The following is a 21973-nucleotide window of genomic DNA, read 5'->3' as shown; positions in this document are numbered from 1 at the left end:
GCTAATTAAGCAGGCGTCAGCTGCGTTAAATCAGCAAAACCCCCCTGGAGAAAAAAAGATGGCCAAGCTAGGCAAGGCGATTGAGGACTTGACGCAGTTCTTCATAGAGCGTAATAATATACACGCGGAAATCAAGCTCTTGGCCTCCGTAATAAAAGTGCTGTACATCGAGTCGGCCCTAGATGTAAAGAATTTAGTACAGAAATTGCGTGCAAGCGAATGTGCCAAGGATAGAAGTCCATCACCCCCAGGAAAGCAACCGAGGAATAATTCGTACTCGACCAAGGAGAAAAACGTGGCAAAACCCACTACTACACTAAAAGACGTCTTACCAGGGCACGTGGGTGGTCACAAACGACGGCAAGAAACACAAGAGAAGACGGAGCGGAAAGAGGAAACTGCAGCCCAAAAGACGGGAGAGTGGCAGTTAGCTAAAAAGAGCAAGGAAAAAGTACTTAAGGCTAGGCCGGATGCAATCATCATTTCCAAGGCGGGGGATGCGACGTACGCGGACATATTGCGTAAAGTGAGAAGATGCGACGAATTAAAATATCTAGGTGATGACGTCCAAACGATTAGAAGATCGGCGAAAGGAGAGCTGATACTAGAGCTGAAAAAAGGGAAAACAAGCGCGTACCAAGCAGAAATTGAAGCGGTACCTTAGGACTCGGCTAAAGTTATAACAAAGTCCCAAATGGTCACACTACAGTGCAGAGATCTCGATGAGATTACTACGCCCGAGGAAATTTGCAACGCCCTCCACCAGCAATGCAACATCAAACTTCCAGATGTGAGTGCCATAAAAAGCATACGCACATGGTACAGTGGCACGAAGTCGGCACTTATAAGCCTTACAGCGGATGATGCCAAGGCGGTTCTTAATACGCAAAGAATCCGGGTAGGATGGGTTTCCTGCCGAATTAGAGAGCTTAAGCAAGAGAAACGCTGTTATAGGTGCTGGGGCTACGGGCATATAGCTCAGAAATGTAAAGAGACTGTAGATAGGTCTAGCCTATGCAGGAAGGTCATAAGGCTGAAAGTTGCGAAAACGCACCGAAATGCGCGCTATGTGGGGGACAACACTCAGCAGGCAGTTTCAGATGCCCACAACGAGAGGGCAACAAAATGACTGTCTCATGAGGGTATTGCAGCTCAATTTAAACCATTGCGAGGCAGCCCAAGAGCTATTATCCCAAACAGTCTATGAGGGAGGATATGACATAGTGAATAATACAAAAATCGTCAGGAGCAGGGTTGGCACTCAGATTCGGCAGGGAAAGCCTCAATTTGGGCACCAGGGAAATTTCTCCCACAGGAAAATATGACGCCAACGGTAGCAGTATTCACGTGGGCAAAAATCAGCCGTATATACGTCTTCAGTTGCTATGCCCCTCCGAGCATGACCATCGCCGAATTCAAAGACATGATATACGGGATCACCTCTGAAGCACGAGGTAAACACCCGCTTTTAGTGTGTGGAGACTTCAATGCATGGTCATCTGTGTGGGGAAATAGACGAACCAACGAAAGAGGGAGAGTTCTTCTCGAAAGCCTTACTTCTTTGAGGCTAGAAGTCCTAAATGAACGAGGGATATATACCTTCGATACAGGTACCAGACGATCCATTATAGATCTCACCTTCGCTAGCAGCGAAATAGCAAGACGAGCAAAATGGTCCATAAGCAACGTCTGCACACACAGCGACCGTAAAGCTATTAGCGTAGAGCTGCTCGAAACTCCACGAACGGTAGCAGCAAGACATCGACAAAGTAGGAAATGGAAACAGCACCTTTTCGACCCACAAATATTTGATATTATCTGGAAGGACGCCATAGTACGAGAATCGCATGCGGAAGACCAGTCGGTTCAAATCACTAAGTTGCTATGTATGGCATGTGATGCTGCCATGCCCAGAAGTCGCGGAAAAGCACAGTGCACTCCGGTATATTGGTGGAATGACGAAATTGCGGAAGAGCGTAGAAAATGTCACAAAGCACGAAGAATAGCGCAGAGGGCACGCTCATCACCACGATATGCGGAGTTACACAGCACCTACGTCGCATAAAGAAAGTCACTTAAAAATGCCATAAAAAAGAGCAAAAAGTTATGCTTTAGGGAACTGCTGGATAATGTCGACCTAGATCCTTGGGGATCGGACTACAGAACTGTGATGGCCAAAGTTAAAGGACCGATATCACAGCAACCTACGTACCCGATACTGATGAATATTATTGTTGAAACACTTTTCCCGGCGCAAGATCGCTGGACTTATCCAAGCGAGGATCTAGAAAGTACGGAAATTCCGCAAATTACAGAGCAAGAGGTGCTGGACGCTGCAAAAAGAGTTGCTGATAACAAATCCCCAGGACCCGACGAAGTACCAAACATAGCCCTTAAAGCCGCGATCACAACTAGGGCTACATTATTTACTGATCTTTTTAATGCCTGTATGCAAGAAGGCGTGTTCCCTCGCCTGGAAACGACAAAGACTTGGCCTATTACTGAAACGTGGTATACAGCCGGACCAACCATCCTCATATAGGCCACTTTGTATGCTGGATTCCCTAGGGAAGATTTTCGAGCTTATAATTAGTGAGCGCCTACAGCTGACTCTAGAAAGACCAGGTGGCTTATCGAATAGTCAATATGGATTTCGCAAATAAAGATCCACCGTAGATGCAATACAAACTGTCGTCAATATAGCTAGAGAAGCTATCTCTGGAGGCCAAAATAAAAGGAAGTTCTGTGCACTGATTTTGTTGGACATCAAGAATGCTTTTAACACTGCGAACTAGATGCAGATAATGGCAGCGCTGCAAAGCTTCGGCACTCCAGCTTACTTACGCAGAATAATAGGTAGTTTTCTTAAAGACAGAGTACTTCTTTTTGACACGGATCAAGGAACAAAAGAGTACAAAATCACAGGAGGCGTCCCACAGGGATCTGTTCTCAGTCCAACGCTTTGGAATGTAATGCATGGCGGGGTGCTAAAGATTGATCTACCAGAAAACACGCAAACTGTGGGATATGCTGATGATATTGCAGTGGTAGTAGTGGCCAAGAAACTGGACCTGCTTCAAGCATTATGTACCCAACAAACATTTAGGTTAGAAAATGATTAGAAGACGAATCGAATTCTAATGTATTTCTCTAAGGTAGAAGGTTAGAGGACGATTTGCGAAACTGTCGCGAATTATAGCATTCTCGACAAAAAGGGGACTTCGTTCTCGATATCGAGAAAAGGGTTAGAATTCTAATCGAATTCTAACGCCAAATTCTAATGAGTTGCTAATGAGAATTTTGGAGTGATGCGCAATTAAGTTCAATTATTTAAAATAAGCGAAATTTTCATTGTTTCATTATATCAAATACGTTTATTTGGTTATAATCTTATGTATTAAGAATAACATATTTCAAATTCTTTTTCTATTATAATAAATTAAAAACGTACTTAAAGATTGAGCTCAGCGTTGGTTTGAGGTACGGATGAGGAAGCGTTTTTTTATGCCATTCAAATAGCACTTCAATAATCTGCTCGCTTTCATTTTTTAACCTTTTTTGATTCATTTACTAGTATTTATTATTATAAATAAAAAAAAACTCATTTCGCAACTTGTAATATTTCCACTATTTTTATTTTGTTTGTATGACACTAAGAATGAGTGATCATGTCGTGCAAATAATCGATAACTGTGACAATAATCATAACATCGTATTTCTAGTGTTATTCGAATCGTTTCACAGTCGAATTCTAACCTAGTTCTCTAACCTAGTTTTCGATTCGAATTGCATTAGAGAACTAAATTAGAATTCTAATGTAGAATTACAATTTATATGAATTATTTCAGGCTTGGCTGATCCATTTATTTTGGTGCAAATGAAAGAATTCAATTCACCATTCTGCCCAACGTTTCGCTGACAAATTTCAGCATCATCAGGGGCAACTCTGTTTATTTTTAAAAAACGAAAGACATATATCAATTATACATTCGCACAAACAGAAGAAATAAATTCACTTGAATTTTTGCAATACTCACTACAATATTAAACAATTATATTAGAGCTTAAAACTAGTACCATCAGTACCACTTCTTGTGGTAGTCTTGTCTAAACTAAATTGCTGTTCATTTTCTTATGCATAACAAGTAAGCTGAAGCTATATTATCGGTGTCCTCTGTTTTGTTTATCGTCTCCTCCCTTCTTTGTAATATTCTTAGACTCTCTAATGTGTATCGCGTTATTTCTCTCTTTTCTTTGTCGATGATTTTGGTGTTGGTAAAGTCAGCTGCGTGGCCACTACTTAAAATGTGTTGAGCTAAGGCTGTGCTTTGTTTTTGCCTTTTATATCCGATTCATGTTCGGCTAAGCGGACGCCTAATGCTCTTTTTGTTGTTCCGATATCACAGCGTTCGTCGTCGTTGCCTTTGCATTTTATTTCATAAACAACGTTGCTTTGTTGTTGTTTTTCTATTGGGCTTTTCATTTTCGTATAAATGCTGGATATTGTTGCATTCGATTTGTATGCAAGCGTAATATTTTGTTGCTTTAATATTTTCTGATCAAAGTTCTCGCTAAGTTTTGGTATGTATGTGATGCTGTAATATTTTTTTGACGCATTAGATGTTTCTGGGTTTTGTTGCTTCGTTTTCTGTTCTCCTGTTATTATTTTCTCTTGTGTGATCAGTTCGCGTATCAATTGCACTGGGTAGTTGTTGCTTTTTAATATGTTGTATATTTTTTTCTATGTTAGCTTCGTGGAATTTTCTATGGCTTATTGTCAATATTTTACTAATTAAATTTTTCGCTGTGTTGATTTTATATTTCCTAGGTTGGGAAGAGAAATAGTTGATCAGACGTCCAGAGGAGGTGGGTTTAGAGTACCAGTTCAGAATTATATTGTTTTTGTCTCTATTTATACGGACATCAATAAAGGGGATGCTTTCGTTTTCCTCCATTTCTATTGTAAACTTGAGTTTTGGATGATATTTGTTAAGTGTCTCTAGAATCTTGTTCGTGACGCTTCGTTTTGTTATTGCAAAAATGTCGTCTACATAAATAAATAAATAAATATGATGTCAATATTGTAGTGTTGTTTCAGCTCCGAGATGGTGTTGTCAAGTAGTTCGTCCATAACAATGTCCGCAATGGTTGGGGAGAGGGGAGTGCCCATTGGCATTCCAAATGTTTGGAAGTATAATTTGTTATTGCACTTAAAATAATTGTTGTCTTTGAGACAAAAGTCCAGGATTTCTTGAAATCTTTTCTTTGGGATTTTTGTTGTTTCTTGTATTCTGTCCCATTTGTTCATTATAATCTTGGTTGCAAGCATTGTCGGTATATTTGTGAACAGGGAAATGACATCGAATGAGACTAACACTTCATCATCGGACAAACATATATTAGTTAGTTTATCTTTCAATTCATATGCATTTTTCACATTAAATCTTTCTGAAATAAGTGGCTTGAGAATTTCTCCAACATATTTTGACAAATTGTAACAGGGGACCAGGACAGACGAGGCAATGGGACGTAAAGGAACTTGAGGTTTATGAACTTTTGGTAGTCCATAAAGCCTTGGCGCGATGGCTGCTGTGCATGTGAGAAGTTGTTTTTCTCTTCTCATTATGTGTTGTGCTTTGTAAAGCTCATCTGCTATGTTATTGTTTTTTCTCTGTAGAGTGTTCGTTGGGTCTACCCGTATGGTTTTGTATGTGTTTTTGCCTTCCAGTAATTCGTTCATCTTGTTTGTGTATTCCGATTCGTACATTGCTACCGTTTTGTTGCCTTTATCAGCATCTGTTATGACAATGTTTTTGTGGGATTTCAAAAACTCCTTTGTGTGGGCGAATGATGCTAAAATGAATTTTTCCGCAGCGTTGTGTTTTATGTTTCTTTTAAAGAGTGTTATTCTGTTACTTAGCATATTTCTTGCCGATTCTTTCTCTTTTTCGTCTTTTATACCTGTGATAACTTGCTCCATTTCAGCTATAGTATGTATTGGTGAGAAACTTGTTTTTGTTGTTGGTAGTGTGAATTTTCTACCAAGAGAGAGTACCCACCTGACTTCATCGGGAAAATCGACGGTTGTTTTGTTAACAAACCAATTGTTGTTCTTGTGTATCCCTAACTTCTGCATCTGTTCGTATTTAAGTCTCTCTATTTTTGTCATAACTGTTGATCGTTTTTCGTTGGCTTTGTCAAAAGGAGGTTCTGTTGATTGGTGAACGCGTCTACCTCGGAGTTAGTTAAAGATGCTTTCATGGTACAAGTAGTCTTTGGTTGTTTTGATGTTAATGTTTGTCTGACTTATTTCGATGTTTAGAATTTTTGTGAGAAAAACCCGTTTTGAATTTTCCAGTTGCTGTTTGATTTTTCCAGATGTTGTTGCTGCCTTTACATTCTTTATGGAATTTGATAAGTAATTTGGGATTAAGCCGTATTGCTTGCATTACAGTAAAAACTTTAACTGTTCGATCTGTTTTGCTAGTTTGTGTTTTTGTTTGCTATAGTGTTTCAGTGTAATGCATGTATTTTGTCCATATTTGTACTTCATGTGTTTGTAGTATTGCTTCATCTTGTTTTCACTTGTGTTTTTGTTTTTCCTTTTAATTTTAAAAATAAAAAAAATTACAATATTTCTCTAACGTTAGAAACTGTGTTTGCTGGGTAATGACGCCGTAGCAAGAATGAAGGAATGGCTGACCAATACGGGACTGGAGTTGGCTAGCCAAAAGACGGAAGTGGTATTAGTAAGCTCCAAACGGTCGGCGAACGAGTTAGTCTTAAATGTCGGGGATCATCCAATCATTTCAAACGATTCCTTAACATACTTAGGAGTGCACATTGACTCTAAGTTAACTTTCAAAGAGCACTTCAGAGCGGTGGGGGAGAAAATTACCAAAGTTAATGGATCACTTATGCGAATAATGCCTAGCATAGGTGGTCCGAGCGAAGCTACACGTCAGCTATTGTCCACAGTAACCAGCTCAATAATACTATACGCAGCGCCAGTGTGGTATGGATCTAAACAGACCCATCAAAAATATATATTAGCAGCGTACCGACTTGCCCTTTTAAGAATAGCAAGTGCTTATCGGACGGTGTCCGACGACGGGATCCTGGTTCTAACCCGGTAAGTCCTAGTCGACTTACTGGCAAGCGAAATGACCGATCTGTATAACACTAATATCGAGCGACCATCTGAAGAAGACAAGAAAAGAGCAAGGACACAAACAATAGCTAAGTGGCAAGAACGGAGGGAGGCCTCGAGTAATGGGCGTTGGACTTTCACGCTAGTTTGGAACGTAGCTCAATGGAATGAGCGGAAGCACGGCGAACTGAACTACCATCTCACGCAGATAATGAGTGGACATGGCGGTTTCAAAGAGTATTTATGGAAGCGTAGGATAGAGGAAGATACTCATTGCCCAATTTGTACCACGGAGTTAGAAAACGCAGAACACGTCATGTTCCATTGCCCCCGTTTCCACAGGCTATCAGCCTCTTTTCACTTCTTATAACGCACGGTTTTTTGTTTTATAATTTTTTGGAATATAAGCCTCTTTTCACTTTATACACTAGCTTCACCGTCCCTGCTCGGGCGCCACTTAAAGGATCAAAGATCCTTACACTAAAAAACACAATATTGTCATTTGAACCACATTTGGTAAATATACTTACTTAATTGGCGCTTAACCGTTTAAACGGTTATGGTGGTCCAACAAGTCGCGCCAGTTGCTTCTTCGCTCTGCCAACTGGGTCCAATTGGTCACATTAAGGGTGTTTAAATCGTTTTCCACCTGGTCCTTCCAGCGAAGTGAGGGCCGTCCTCTTACTCTGCTTCCATGGGAGGGTTCCGATACTTTCTTAGTCGTAGCGTCATCTTTCATTCGCATAACATGACCTAACCAGAGTAGCCGCTGCGTTTTAACTCACTGGACTATTATGTGCGTAAAGCTCGTACAGTTCATCACTAAATCTTCTTCGGTACTCGCCAACGCTAACGCGTAGAAGTTAATAAATCTTTCGAAGAACTTTTCTCTCGAACTCTCCTAGAGCCGCTTCATGTGATGTGGTCATGATCCATGCTTCTGCACCATATATCATGGACGGGTACGATAAGTGACTTGTAGAGCACTATTTTCGTTTGCCTAGAGAGGTCTTTACTTTTCAATTGCCTACCTAGTTCAAAGTAGCATTTATTTGCAAGAGTGATATTTCGCTGGATTTCAGAGCTGATGTTGTCAGTGTTAATGCCGGTTCCCATATAAACGAAGTCTTTTACAATCTTAAATTATGGCTGCTTTGTTTCCAAGGTGCATATGCGCTGACTCTTTTCTTGATGACAGCAGGTAGTTCGTTTAATCTCATTCACCAGGAAACTCATCTTTACCGCTTGCTTTTACAATTTGGAGTAAACAAGCCTCGATGATATAAATATCATCAGCATATGCCAGTAAATGTACGTTTTATAGAATATTCTTCCAGAGCGGTTAAGTCCTGCAGAAAAGGGGTCACCCTGTCTGAAACCTCGTTTAGTTTTACCAATTAATCGACACCAGGTACTCCAGCTGCAATCAGACAGCACACTCGACAAAGCATATATTCTTCAAGGCGCCTTCGCCCATCTCTGACTCCCAGAGTGACGACTGCCCCCACCGTGCAATATAGTCTATTTCAACCTAGCATCAACCACAGGGATAATACCTTAGAAAGTCAAAGCATAATCATCCGGCCAGGCGATGTTGACCTAGAAATAATTAACATCTATATTCTTCCTGCCGTCCAAGTGGCTATCGCCCTGATATCAGTACGCTACTGTGGCGAAATCCGCATTATCCTTGGCGATTTCAACGCTCACCATGACCTCTGGCATTCCAGCTTCCTAGTCGAGAGGAGAGGCAGGCAACTAGCAGAGCAAATAGACAATACGACTTTCTGCACGATAAATGGCGATCCCCCAGCCGAATTGCAGCTAATTATTACAGCTCATCTGGCATCTCAATCGTCAGCGCAGGGTTCATAAACTGCGTTGAATGGCAGCCGATGCTTACTTTAGCAGCTGACCACCTGCACATACTCCTTTCAATAAACCGATCTGCTAATTTCATCACTTCTGAAGAGCAGACTTTTATTAATTTAAAAAAAGCTAACTGGGAAGGCTACACAACCTTCACAAATCAATCTTTTGCTGCTCTCCCCATCTCAACTGATGTCCGGCATGGCGAGCTTGCGTTCCGCAAGGTCATCGCTTCAGCTTCTGCACGTTTTATTCCGGCCGGTAGAATACCTGAAATCATACCGCATTGCCCTGCTGAAGCCGCAAGCTTATCAAGGAATGTGACCTGACGAGACATCTCAACCCTAGAGAACCCCCACTTTAGAAGCCTCAACTTGGATATTATGCGGCAGGTGAATGAACACAAGCATACCAAAGGGGAGGAGCATCTAAAGAACTGTAAGCTCTCTGCGGGTGTTGGTAAATTGTGTTCAACCGTCAAATACCTGTCCAATCCAACTAAACACAATGATAGAGTATCCATAGTCTTCGGCGACAAAACTTTATCTAATTCGAACAATATATATCAATAGGCCCAGACGGAATCGCCATGCCAATGCTAAAACACCTTAGCGCTGAGGGAATAAACTACCTAACGCACGTTTTCAACCTGTCGCTGAAGTCCTTTGTCATTCCTGAACAATGGAAAATGGCATGGATGATTCCACTACTAAAGCCTGGCAAACTAGCAAACCAAGGCGAGCCATATCGACCGATATCACTCCTTTCGACAGTAGCGAACATTGGAAACCGTTTTCTCCCTCATTTCACGGCAAATCTTCGCCTAGCCATGCACCGACATGGCTTCCGCGAAATGTACAGCACCAGCACCGCGCGAATTACGGACTAATTACGGACTAAATCAGGAAAAACCCCATTGTACGACGGTGCTCGTGGCACTCAAAACTTTTGACACAGTAAACCACGGCACGCTACTCCAAGACATAGAAGGCTCACACCATCCCCCTTGCCTAACGAGTCGGCAAATTATCTGAATGGTCGGCAAGCGTCGGTTCAATTTAGGGACGAAATCTCAAAACCTAGGAAAATTAAAAAGGGGGTACCACAGTGTGGTGTCCTATCCCCGCTTCTGTTTAATTTCTACATATCAACACCCTCCGCCACAAGGAGTTACAATCATTTCCTATGCCGACGACTGCATGATTATGGCAACAGGACCTGGCCATTAAATTGGTGAATTAGTTTCTAAAATAAACAGCTATCTCCCCGATATTTCTAGTTTCTTCACCTCGCGCAACCCGGCAATACCACCGACAAAATCCACGGCCACTCTGTTTATGACGTCGAAGGAACAGATGACACAAATTTTGGACGTTCACGTCGATGGTGTCACACTACCGGCTGTCAGTCACCCAAGGATCTTAGGGGTAAAGTTCGATAATACTCTGACCTTCAAGGCGGATGCCACCGAAATTGTATCTAAAGAACAAAGACGCTTGCCGGCAGCACCTGGGGAAAAGATAAAGAAACGTTGCTAACCACGTACAAAGCAATTGGGCGGCCGCTCGTGCGCTATACGTCACCAGTTTGGTCGCCTGGTCTTAAAAACGTATACTGGTTAGGCTGCAGGTCTGTCAATATGCTGCTATCAGAACTGCCACCGGATATCTCCTTTTGACCCCCGAACACCACCTACATAGTGAGGCCAAAGAGCTCAACATTAAAGAGCACAACGAAATGCTGGAGTCACGCTGGCCCAACTTCGTTCTGGATACTGTAACAGGTTAAACTCTTACTTGTCCAGAATCAACCTCGACATATGTATATAATGTATGTCCTGCATGCGGTGTGGCCACACATGATGAATATTTGTGAGTGGTCATGCCCACTGAATGGGGCGAAGCACTGTTAACACATAACAACAGGTCCTTCCCAATTCTGACTGAGCTTATGGGTTGCTCAACATCATTTTGCACAGCCGTATAAGTTTTTTGGGGAAACCAAATTCACTCATGCCGGAAATATCCCCTTTCTTGTAGACTGGACAAAGAACACTTAGATTCCAAAATGCGGGCATGCACTCATCCGACTATATTTTCCAAAGAAACTGATGCGTTCGCCCTACCAACTCCTCGCCGCCGTATTTGAATATCTCCGAGTGGTGAATATATTTCAGTTTTTGCTCGAGTTATTGTATTGATGGACTGTACTTTGTTGATCCTAAACCTGTAGACCATCGGCACTTGGTAAAGTATAGGTGACAAGTTTTGAGTAAGCAAATGCAGCGAAAATAAATGTTTAATATTTTTACTGTTTTTCTATTTTTAGTAAATTATTGAAAATAATTTATTTTCTAATTGTCATTTGTGACACTGACAATAAAATCCGACCCATTAAGCAAAACGTACTAGATTTTTGACTCCATTAGGCATTCAATAAGGAGATAATTATGAATTTGTATTTTGTATGGAAGATTGTTTTCAACAAGGGCTTTAATGTAGAAAACTTGACTAATTATATAATTAACCCTCTGTGTGAAATAGTTATTACGTTTTTTACATTATTTTATGGGTTTTGGAAGCTTTCGCGAAAATATTTTTGAAGCATAGAACAAAATTTAAAAAAAGAAGTTATTTCACTAAACTTTTAAATGTGTTGCGTGTCACGAAACATTAATCGGGAATACGGTGTCAATTTGAATTCTCCAGCTCCATAGTTTTGTACAGCATAGACATTTTCAATGTCCACATACGAATGCAAATTGCCGCCAACTTTCTTTCAAAAAATCGGTGGGCCAGGTAGGCCGAGGAAGAAAGATGGGGGGACAACTCACCCGCCGTCTTGCCTCGCCACCTTCTCGCTATGCAATCGGAAAAAAGCAATTGAGTTTCCGTGTGTGAACATCGCCATTGAAAACCAACTCTGGATTTTGGCTTTCGAGAGAAACACATTTAAAACAAATCCCCAGTTTTATACTATGAAAAACTAACAATTTCTTGTTTTGAAAATTTTATCTCTTATCTTTATCTTGTTTTTGCCACTAGGTATCTTAAGAGACATCCCTAATGCTGGTGATCAGCTTCCTATGATGAACTCCGCTGAAGATTTATTTCAGGTAACGTATTAGATATATTCCTGTTTTAAGTGTTTAGATTATAGCTGACCCGACGATCGTGGGCCTACAAAAGCATTCATCTGACTGTTGTTGTGCAAATTTTGTTTTCTCCAAATTAGAAAATTAAATTCCTTTTACCAACATGGTCCCGCATAACGGTCACGGTGGAACTGTTTAAGCCTTGGCCAACTTGCCATATCCATATGTTATAATGAAATCAATATAATCAGTTATTGGTCCGATACCACGCTTTAGTCATAATCCCACCATAACCAACTAGTTTTTTGTGCCCTCCATAATTACCCTGCAAAAATCGCGAGTGCTCCATGCATGCATGTATGGAGTACTCGCTATGGACCAACCGAGTGCTCCAAAATTAACCACAATTCATACAAAAAATATGGTCCAATTAACATTGCGATGTCCTAGGACTGGACCATATACTCCAGCTCCGCATTACATCAGAGTAATCCATGGAGTACCTACAGTCCAATAAACATCGTGTAGTTATTACAATCGTTAAAAACGAGCAATGATCGGCTTATTAATTTTTGTGTTGGTGAATTTATTCACTTTTTGGAAATTTTATTTTTCGTTTAATATATGTATTGTAACGAATTTACTGAAATTCCGCTTATTTGCAACCTTCTGCTAACGTTCGAATCACTAAACTGTTGAATAAATAACTCCAATGTTCGATAATGCAAAGTGGTCTTTATTAAACTACTTTCAGAATAACACTTCTATTTCTCGACAGATAGCGTGCTTAAATCAAACTGACTTGTCGTGCCTCAACTGTTGCCGCTTTTATACTGTCCGGTTTCCTCGCCGACATATTTGAACGCGCTTCTGTTTCCAGAATTTACTAGTTAGTTATCAGCTATAAATTTCTCAGCTATAAATACAGATGCACGATTTTAAAGCTTCTCTCATACCCCAAGCACGTGTATATGCGAGTGCTACTTCCATAATTATTGCATACTTTCGGGAGTATCTCAGATATATGCATGTGGTTGTGCGATGCTTCTCCGCTGGGTGTACGTACATATGTGTAGACATTATGATTGATTCGCTTATGCAGATACAAGTGATTGTCTGCTTTATTGTTGTTGTGGCTTAATTTACTTAGCATCAGACTAGTGATGTGAGTATCACTAATATTCGTCGCAGTATGTATCGACTAAACGGCCCTGCAAAAATCGTTGGATCATGTGGTCCACTGGAGTACTTACCATTATACTCCACTGAAATGCAGCAATGGACCAACACATGTTTCTACACGAACACATTGTAAGCCGATCATTGCTCGTTTTTAACGATTGTAATCACTACACGATGTTTATTGGACTGTGGGTACTCCATGGATTACTCTGATGTAATGCGACGCTGGAGTATATGGTCCAGTCCTAGGACATCGCAATGTTAATTGGACCATATTTTTTGTATGAATTGTGGTTAATTTTGGAGTACTCGGTTGGTCCATAGCGAGTACTCCATACATGCATGCATGTAGAAGAAGAAACTAACTTATCCTGATTTACTGCACAAATAAGAGTTAATACATATTAAGCAGTTTCAAAGGCCTCATCTTCAAGTAATATTACGTCGCTCTCAAGTACTTCGTACCTACATATAAACGACTCCTTTATTCGTTTATTTAATATTTTTATAGCTGTTACAACGCCTTTTGTTTTTATTAACTAATTGCGCATAATATCGACGTCTGATTTTGATCTAAATGCGGATGATCTCATACAGCAGTTCTTTGAACGAAAATTACAATGAATTTTTTATAAATGAAAGTCACTGCAACATCATTAAAGATACTTCAACAACACTTAATACTTTTTTTAACTGTTACTCTATTAGACAACTTTTATAAAGCCATTGCAATATCAGCAATTTAAATATAAATAATTTATAAATATTGTATGTAAGTACGAATATAAATATATATTTTTATATGAATAAAATTTTTTTATCAAAATTAAATAATATTAAATTTATATATATATATATATATATATATATATATATATATATATATATATATATATATATATATATATAAACAAATTATTGTAATTTATTATAAAATTTTATTTAATTTTTTTGTTTTTAACTTTACTTCACGTTTAAGTATTAGTTTTTCTCTTGTTAACTTCCTTTCCAGGGAACAATTACATTTTTAAATTTTAATGGTTTTACGTTCACCAATAAAAACTCGATCCTTTACATCTTTAGAGAATTTAAATAATAACACGAATAACACAATGTCTCTAAATCAAACACAAAATACAAACATTAATACTGCTCCAGACACACACTCAGACAATTCTACACAAGGAGATAAATTTAGATTCCATTCAAATAAATCCCTTAAATTACCTCAATTTTGGTCAGATTATCCTAAAACATGGTTTTTACTTATTGAAGGACAATTTGAAATAAATAACTTTATTGATGATAATATCAAATTTCAAAATGTTCTTATTTCAACTCAACAAGAAACAATATGCAAATTTAATCCAATTAAAAAAAATTCTTTGTGAAAGATTTTCTCTAAGTGAGGAAAACAGACTTGAAAATTTATTTTCAAATACTGAATTGGGAGATCGATCTCCATCTGACCTTTTTAGATATATGAAGTCACTAACAAGTTCATCATCTATTTTTAGTCAGGAATTACTTTTTAAATTATGGATCAGAAAATTTCTTCAATAGCTAGTATTGAAAATAATGTGTAAAAAATTTAACTGACTTTACTACAATTTTTTAAAATTTAAATCAAATTACTACCGATATTAATGAATTAAAAATTCGATCTAGATCTAGAGAAAGAAATCAATCTAACTTCAGAAATTTTTCTAGATCTAGAAGTTTTAATAATGATAATAATATATGTTGGTATTATCGAAAATTTAAACATAATGCTTACAAATGTATTAAACCCTGTAATTTTAATGTAAATAAAAATAATCCAAATTCAAAATCAAATTCTTTAAACTAAACAAATCCATTATGACTGTGGGTAATAATGGAGTTAACAATCAATCGTCCCACCGCCTATTCTTATTTGATAAATTCAATAAATTAAATTATTTTATTGATACAGGTGCTATAGTTTCAGTTATTCCTTCTTCAAAATTTAAAACTTATAAACGTTTTTCCGACCTTAAACTTTCGGCAGCTAATGGATCTAGCATAGAAACCTTTGGAACAAAGCTTTTAAAAATTGATTTAGGTCTTAGAAGATATTTTTAATTCCCTTTCATTCTTGCAGATATTTCTACTCCCATTATTGGTGCAAATTTTTTAGAAAAATTTGGTATTTTGGTAGATATTAAAAATAAAGAAATTACAGATTCGAAAACAAAATTAAAAGTCTCTGGATCTTCTGGTTTTTGCGACATATTTTCTCTTAAGATTCCTATTTCAGAAAATAAATTTATAAATATTTTAAATGAATTTCCCCTTATTACTTGTGAACCTAATTATACTGAAAAGGTACAACACAAAACGGTTCACCGAATAGAAATAAAAGAAGTATCTCCTTTTTCTAAACCTCGTCGTCTAGATCCTATAAAATTAAAAATATCAAAAACTTAATTTGAATTTTTAGTCAAAACTGGTATATGTAGACCTTCTAACTCTCACATCACTTCTCCACTCCATCTGGTCCCTAAGAAAGATCCAAATGACTGGAGACCTTGTGGAGATTACAGATGACTTAATTTTATAACAATACCGGATAGGTATCCCTTACCTCATATTCATGACCTTAACATAGATTTAAAAAATAAAAAAATATTTTCGAAAATTGACCTCATTCGTGCATATCACCAAATACCAATGGCAGAAGAAGATATTCACATAACAGCTATAACATCTCCATTCGGAATGTTTGAATTCGTACGAATGCCATTTGGATTACGAAACAGTGCTCAAACATTTCAACATTTCATAAACGAAGTATTTTCAGGTTTAGATTTTGTTTTTGTCTATATTGACGACATATTAGTAGCTAGTAACAATCAGGAAGAGCATATAGAACATTTAAAAGCAGTTTTTAAAAGACTTGAGAAGTATAATTTAAATATTAAACCTACAAAATTTATTGTATATAATGAGTTGAAAAATTTGACTTTCTAAGTTATGAAATTTCTAGTGAAGGAATCAGGCCTTCTTTTGACTGAGTTGAAATAATTTCTAATTTTGAAAAACCTCTCTCAATTAATAAATTACAAAAATGTTTAGGTATGGTGAATTATTACTATAGATATATTAAAATGTTGGCAAAAGAACTTAGTCCACTACATGAAATGTTAAATTTTGCTATCAAAAATAAACGTAAAGAATTAAATTGGACAGAAAAAACTACTTCAGCTTTTGAAAATGTTAAGAAAATTTTTACACAAAAAACACTACTCACTCACTTTGATAAAAATGGTCAACTATCACTTGCTGTAGATGCATCAAATGTTGCAATTGGAGCAGTTCTATAACAAGTAAGTAACAACTCATTAGAACCACTTGCATATTTTTCAAGAAAATTAACTCAAACTGAAATAAATTACTCTACTTTTGATAGAGAACTTCTAGCAATATATTTCTCTATTAAACACTTTAGACATTTTCTTGAAGGAAGAACATTTACTATATACACTGATCATAAACCTTTAACACATGTTTTAAATTCAAAAACAGACAGATCACCTCATCAAACTCGTCATCTTGAATACATTGCACAATTCACCAATGACATTCAATACATTTCTGGCAAAAATAATACAGTAGCTGATACTCTCTCGCGGATTCCACATATTAATACAATTTTAACAAAAGATATTAATTTTCAAACATTATACGATGAACAACAAAAAGATGAAATTCTTAAAAAATTAATTTCAGATCTTAGTTCCAAAAATAATTTAAAGGAAATTAATATTCCTCTTCTAAATCTCAATATTTGGTGTGACATTACTCAAAAACCTTTAAGACCATATGTTCCTAATTCAATGAGAAAAATTATATTTGACAAAATTCATTGTTTATCTCACCCAAGTGTTCGAACAACTAGACGTCTCATTCAATCTAAATATTTTTGGCCAGAAATGCGTAAGGAAATTAATAATTGGGCAATTAGTTGTATTAACTGTCAAAAATGTAAAATTTCTAAATATACGAAAAGTCCTATTCAAAAAATTGATATTCCTTCAGGACGATTTGAACATATACATATGGATCTAGTTGGTCCACTACCTATATCCAAAGAAAATCGGTATATATTGACTATTATCGATAGACATACACGTTGGCCAGAAGCATATCCATTAAAAGATATTTCAGCAAAAACAGTATCAACTACATTTGTTCAAAATTATGTTCCTCGTTTCGGTATTCCACTCAAAATTACAGTAGATCAAGGTTCACAATTTACATCTAAATTATTCACTGAATTAACTGTTTTATTAGGGGCTCATAAAATTCACACTTCTCCATATCACCCACAGTCAAATGGAATGATTGAAAGATTTCATAGAACTTTAAAAACGGCAATTACAGCTTCGGACGACTCCACACATTGGTCAGAGATTTTACCTTGGATACTTTTAGGTTTACGAACTTCTATTAAAGAAGATTTGAAATGCTCTTCCCCTGAACTTGTGTATGGACAAACAATTAGACTACCTGGTGAATTAGTTGTTTCTAATAATAATAATTAAATTGATAACACAAATGCAACTCTTACTAAACTTAGAAAACATTTCTCAATTGTTCGATCAAAAATAACTCATCATATCAAAGAAAATGATTTTATTCCCAAAAATTTAGACACTTGTGAATACGTCTTTCTTAAAGTTATTCATAAGTCTAATTTACAACCACCTTACGAGGGACCATTTAAAGTTATTTCCAGACAAAATAAAACATTCAAAATTCAACATGGTAATACTATTAAAACTGTTTCCATAGATTTACTTAAACCCGCACATACAATAATGACGAATACACGAAACAAAAATACACTACACTCCACAAAAAAAAATTTCATTTAACATTAATTAATCAGCCCTATTCTGCATTTGGACTTGGATTGGAATTTTTTCGATTTGGCAATTTTGGTATTCTGTGTTCCAATCTCTTTCGATCCAACTTCGAATCGTTCGATTTTTTGTATTCTGCATTTATATTTTCTTTTTATTTTTTTATTAATTTATAACAGAATATTAACAAAAATGTAAGTAAAACTTGTTAAGAAACGTAGAAGGCTTGATGATGATTGTTTTTTATATGTTTCCAGGTCAAAAACAACATGTCGATGTCGAAGTCCTTGGACGTATTTGCCCCGCAAAAGTATCTAATACATACTTGAAAGTATCCTTGTTAAGTCGAATGTTTTTTTGAACCTAAATAAGAAAATAAGTCATTAAACTTTACCACTTTTAAGTTCAATTTCTTACAATTCGTCACTCATCTCAAATGGATTACACAAATCTCGCAATATTTGCCTTTCCATTCTCGCCTGGCAATTTTCGTATGCGTTGCTTTCTAACTCCATAAATAATGCCGCGGCTATTGATTCCATTATAATAGACAGCTATAATTTGTGTCTGTTCGTTGGGTCCAGTTATATGCCAAAGCAAGCTGCCGGTATAGAGGAAGGTGAAGCGAAAACGTAAACAATCCTTGCGGAAAGAATAAATAAACCTTTATAAAGTATTTTAGGCCAGTGCAATGAAATTAGCATCCTTAAAATTCAGAAAATGTCAACTATATTTGTGCAGGAATCCGTTTTAACAAAACTTGGTGGCCACGGCAGGGAATAGGCCAAAAGAACGACAAAAACACACTTACAATTATGAAAGCACTTCACTCAAAAAAATATAACACTGCGGCAATATATTCTATTGCTTTTTTTTTGTACAAAATGGCGTGGATAATAAAATATAAACGTTTTTCAGTGTTTTTTTTACAAATTTTCTTTAATTTATTTTGTTCCAATGTTCACACATTCCGTGCCAACAGCTGATTTCGAAAAATCATTTGCTCTTCCTCTTCTCTTTACGATTCCGTCGTAATGCAGAATACCAAACCATTGTGAATGATGAATAAGTGTGATATATTCCGCATAAACGTCAAAATTCCAAAGTGATTGGATCACCTGATTTGTAAATGACTATCGCTGTCTCATTCTGTATCTCTTTCTATCACCCGCTGAAGATAGGCGCCGCCATATTGAACAGCCAGGCAAAACGTTGAAAAGTAGCCATATTGAACAGCCTGTCAGGCAGTTGACAGATAAGATAACACACTTAGTCATCATTCACAATGTACCAAACTTCGATTAAAGCGGGGCGTAGAACGGGAACGTAATCGAAATGCAGAATAGGGGTGAATATTTAATTTTATTGATCACTGGAGGGGGAGTAAATGTAGGGTCTATATTAAGTTGTTTATTTTATTTATATTAATACTTTTACTTGTTTCTTACTTGTGATTTTTCAATTTTTTTAAAATAATTAAGTTACCTTTTTTAAATGAAAATTTTGGAATGTATCAAAATAATAAAATTTTGTTAGATTATTAAATTTTGTTATACCTATTAATATTTCAAATATTTCAATAAAACTATTTATAGAATTAATAGTTTATTTTAAATAATCTATATACGTCTCGCTGGTTATCCGAATTATGAATAATCTCTTCCTCTTTTTCGCTCGTGTGTATCCAGCTGTTTGACAGTTGGGGTAGCGTTGCCGGTTAGTGTGATATTGGCAAGGCTGCCGTCGCTCACAGTCGTTGTCACTAATATCATCGGGATCATCAGGCGGTAACGTGCTTTAGCTGATCAGATGTAATGAAGGACGTATAGTGGCATTGTGTTCTTTCAGCATGAGGCAATCTTCTACTACGTAGCGGTAATTTGGTAATACCTTGCTGACAATTAACGGACCTTTGTATCGAGGTTCCAGCTTACGTAATATACCCGTGCTCATTGGTTCATTTGTGGTAAGCACTAGATCACCTTCGTTATAAGTCTTCGGCCTGGAGTGCTTGGAGTCGTATGGAACTTTTGCGTGTGCTCCAATGTCGTCGATGCGATTAGCTACATCTCGTAGCTGCTGTAATTCGGTGTTTGTCATCATGTCGTTGGAATCATCTTGGAGCGCTTGGATGAGCTGGATGTGCAGGATATCTTGTGGCGTATACCCATAGATTAACTGGAATGGGGTACAGCCTGTAGTCTTGTTGGGCATGGTGTTGTTGTTGTTGTTGTAGCAGTGCTTCGCCTCACCCAATAGGTGCGACCGATCACAAATTGTCATCAATATCCTCTAACGGCAGTCCAAGGAAACTTGATGTTTCAACAGGGTGGACCATAATTTGAAGGAAGGTCCCATCCCGTCGTCCCATCGTTTTTCATTTTCGGTTGTTGGTAATAGCATGGATACTATAATGCGGTTCATCCGTTCGGCGTGACCATTTGCCCTTGGAATACGGACGGCGTTGAGAACATGTTTGACGTTGTTGTCGTTGCAAAACTTCTGGAACGCTTTTCGCGTGAAAGCTGTTCCGCGTTCAGGCATTCCTAAGTAGATCGTGACTTCTAGTAACACCTGGATTATGCGATTCGTTTTCGTGCTTTTTATTCTGGTGCAAAATCTATAAATTGTTATAACTCAATGTAAATTTTCTCCTAAATCAATAATTTTTGGTATCGGGCTCATACAGATCGAGATCTAAACAATTTTGGAAAAACGATCGGTGGTGCTCTCCGTCTCCTCCGCCTTCTGGGATCATTTCTCGATGGTTTTGGGGATCCATCCGGGATCCCGTCGGGGTAATTTCGGGACATTTTCGCGACTATTTTTGGATCATTTTGGGACTCTTCCGTGGTCATTACTGTATAGTTTTCGGGATCCGTCCGGGATCGAGTCGGGGTTATTTTGGGACTCTTCGGGACTATTCCGGGATCATTTCTAGATGGCTTTTGGGATCCATCGGCATCATTTCTGGATGATTTTGGGGATCCGTCCGCGATAACGTCGGGGTCATTTCGGGACTATTTCGGAATCACTTTGGGACCCTTTCGGGAACATTTCTGGATGGATTTCGGGATCCATCGGCATTATTTCTGGATGGTTTTCGGTATCCGCTCAGGATCCCGTCGTGGTCATTTCGGGACTTTTTCGGGATCACTTTGGGACACTTCCCGGATCATTTCTGGACAGTTTTGGGGATCCGTCCGGGATCTCGTCAGCATTATTTTGGGAACTTTTCGGTACTATTCCTGGATCAGTTCTGGATGGTTTTCGGGATCCGTCCGGGATTGCGTCTAGGTGATTTCGTGACTATTTTGGGATCATTTTGGGACCCTTCCGGGATAATTTCTGAATAGTTTCCAGGATTCGTCCGGAATCCCGTCGGGTTAATTTCAGGACTTTTTATGGAGTGTCAGGTTCATTTCGGGACTTTTACGGGATCATTTCTAGATAGTTTTCCGAATCCCGTCAGGGTAATTTCGGAACGGGAATACTTCGAGATCATGTGGGGATCCTTCCGGCATCATTTCTGGATGGTTTCCGGGATCCGTCCGGGATCCTGTCAGGGTCATTACGGAACTTTTTCGAGATCATTTGGGGACCATTCCGGCATCATTTCTAGATGGTTTTCGGTATCCGCCCGGGATCCCGTCGGGGTTAATTCGGAAATTCTTCGGGATCAATCTGGGATCCCCTCAGGGTCATTTCGGTATCATTTGGGCACTCTTTAGGGATCATATATGGGATCCGTCCGGGATTATTTCGTGATAATTTGGGGATCCTTCCGGGATC

At 37.9% G+C, this 21973-nt stretch overlaps 1 protein-coding gene across 2 annotated transcripts in view; it reads left to right on the top strand.

The window, feature by feature from the left end:
- The window catches only part of Lamtor1 (Late endosomal/lysosomal adaptor, MAPK and MTOR activator 1), a 318543-nt gene that overhangs the window by 205871 nt on the left and 90699 nt on the right, over positions 1 to 21973 (top strand). The window contains exons 4-5 of one of the 2 annotated variants that reach the window (XM_067788982.1): positions 12064 to 12134; positions 13807 to 13863. In XM_067788982.1, coding sequence (XP_067645083.1) covers positions 12064 to 12134; positions 13807 to 13848 — 113 coding nt within the window. In that variant the 3' untranslated portion in view covers positions 13849 to 13863. Of the gene's footprint in view, positions 1 to 12063; positions 12135 to 13806; positions 13864 to 21973 lie in introns of those variants that run through there. The other variant, XM_067788981.1, reaches the window with a different exon arrangement.

The sequence above is a fragment of the Eurosta solidaginis genome, chromosome 5, assembly GCF_040869045.1.
Source record: "Eurosta solidaginis isolate ZX-2024a chromosome 5, ASM4086904v1, whole genome shotgun sequence".
In the NCBI taxonomy this organism is placed as follows: domain Eukaryota; kingdom Metazoa; phylum Arthropoda; class Insecta; order Diptera; family Tephritidae; genus Eurosta; species Eurosta solidaginis.
The sequence above is the reverse complement of the archived record's forward strand: the minus strand, read 5'-3'. Positions and strand labels throughout refer to the sequence as shown.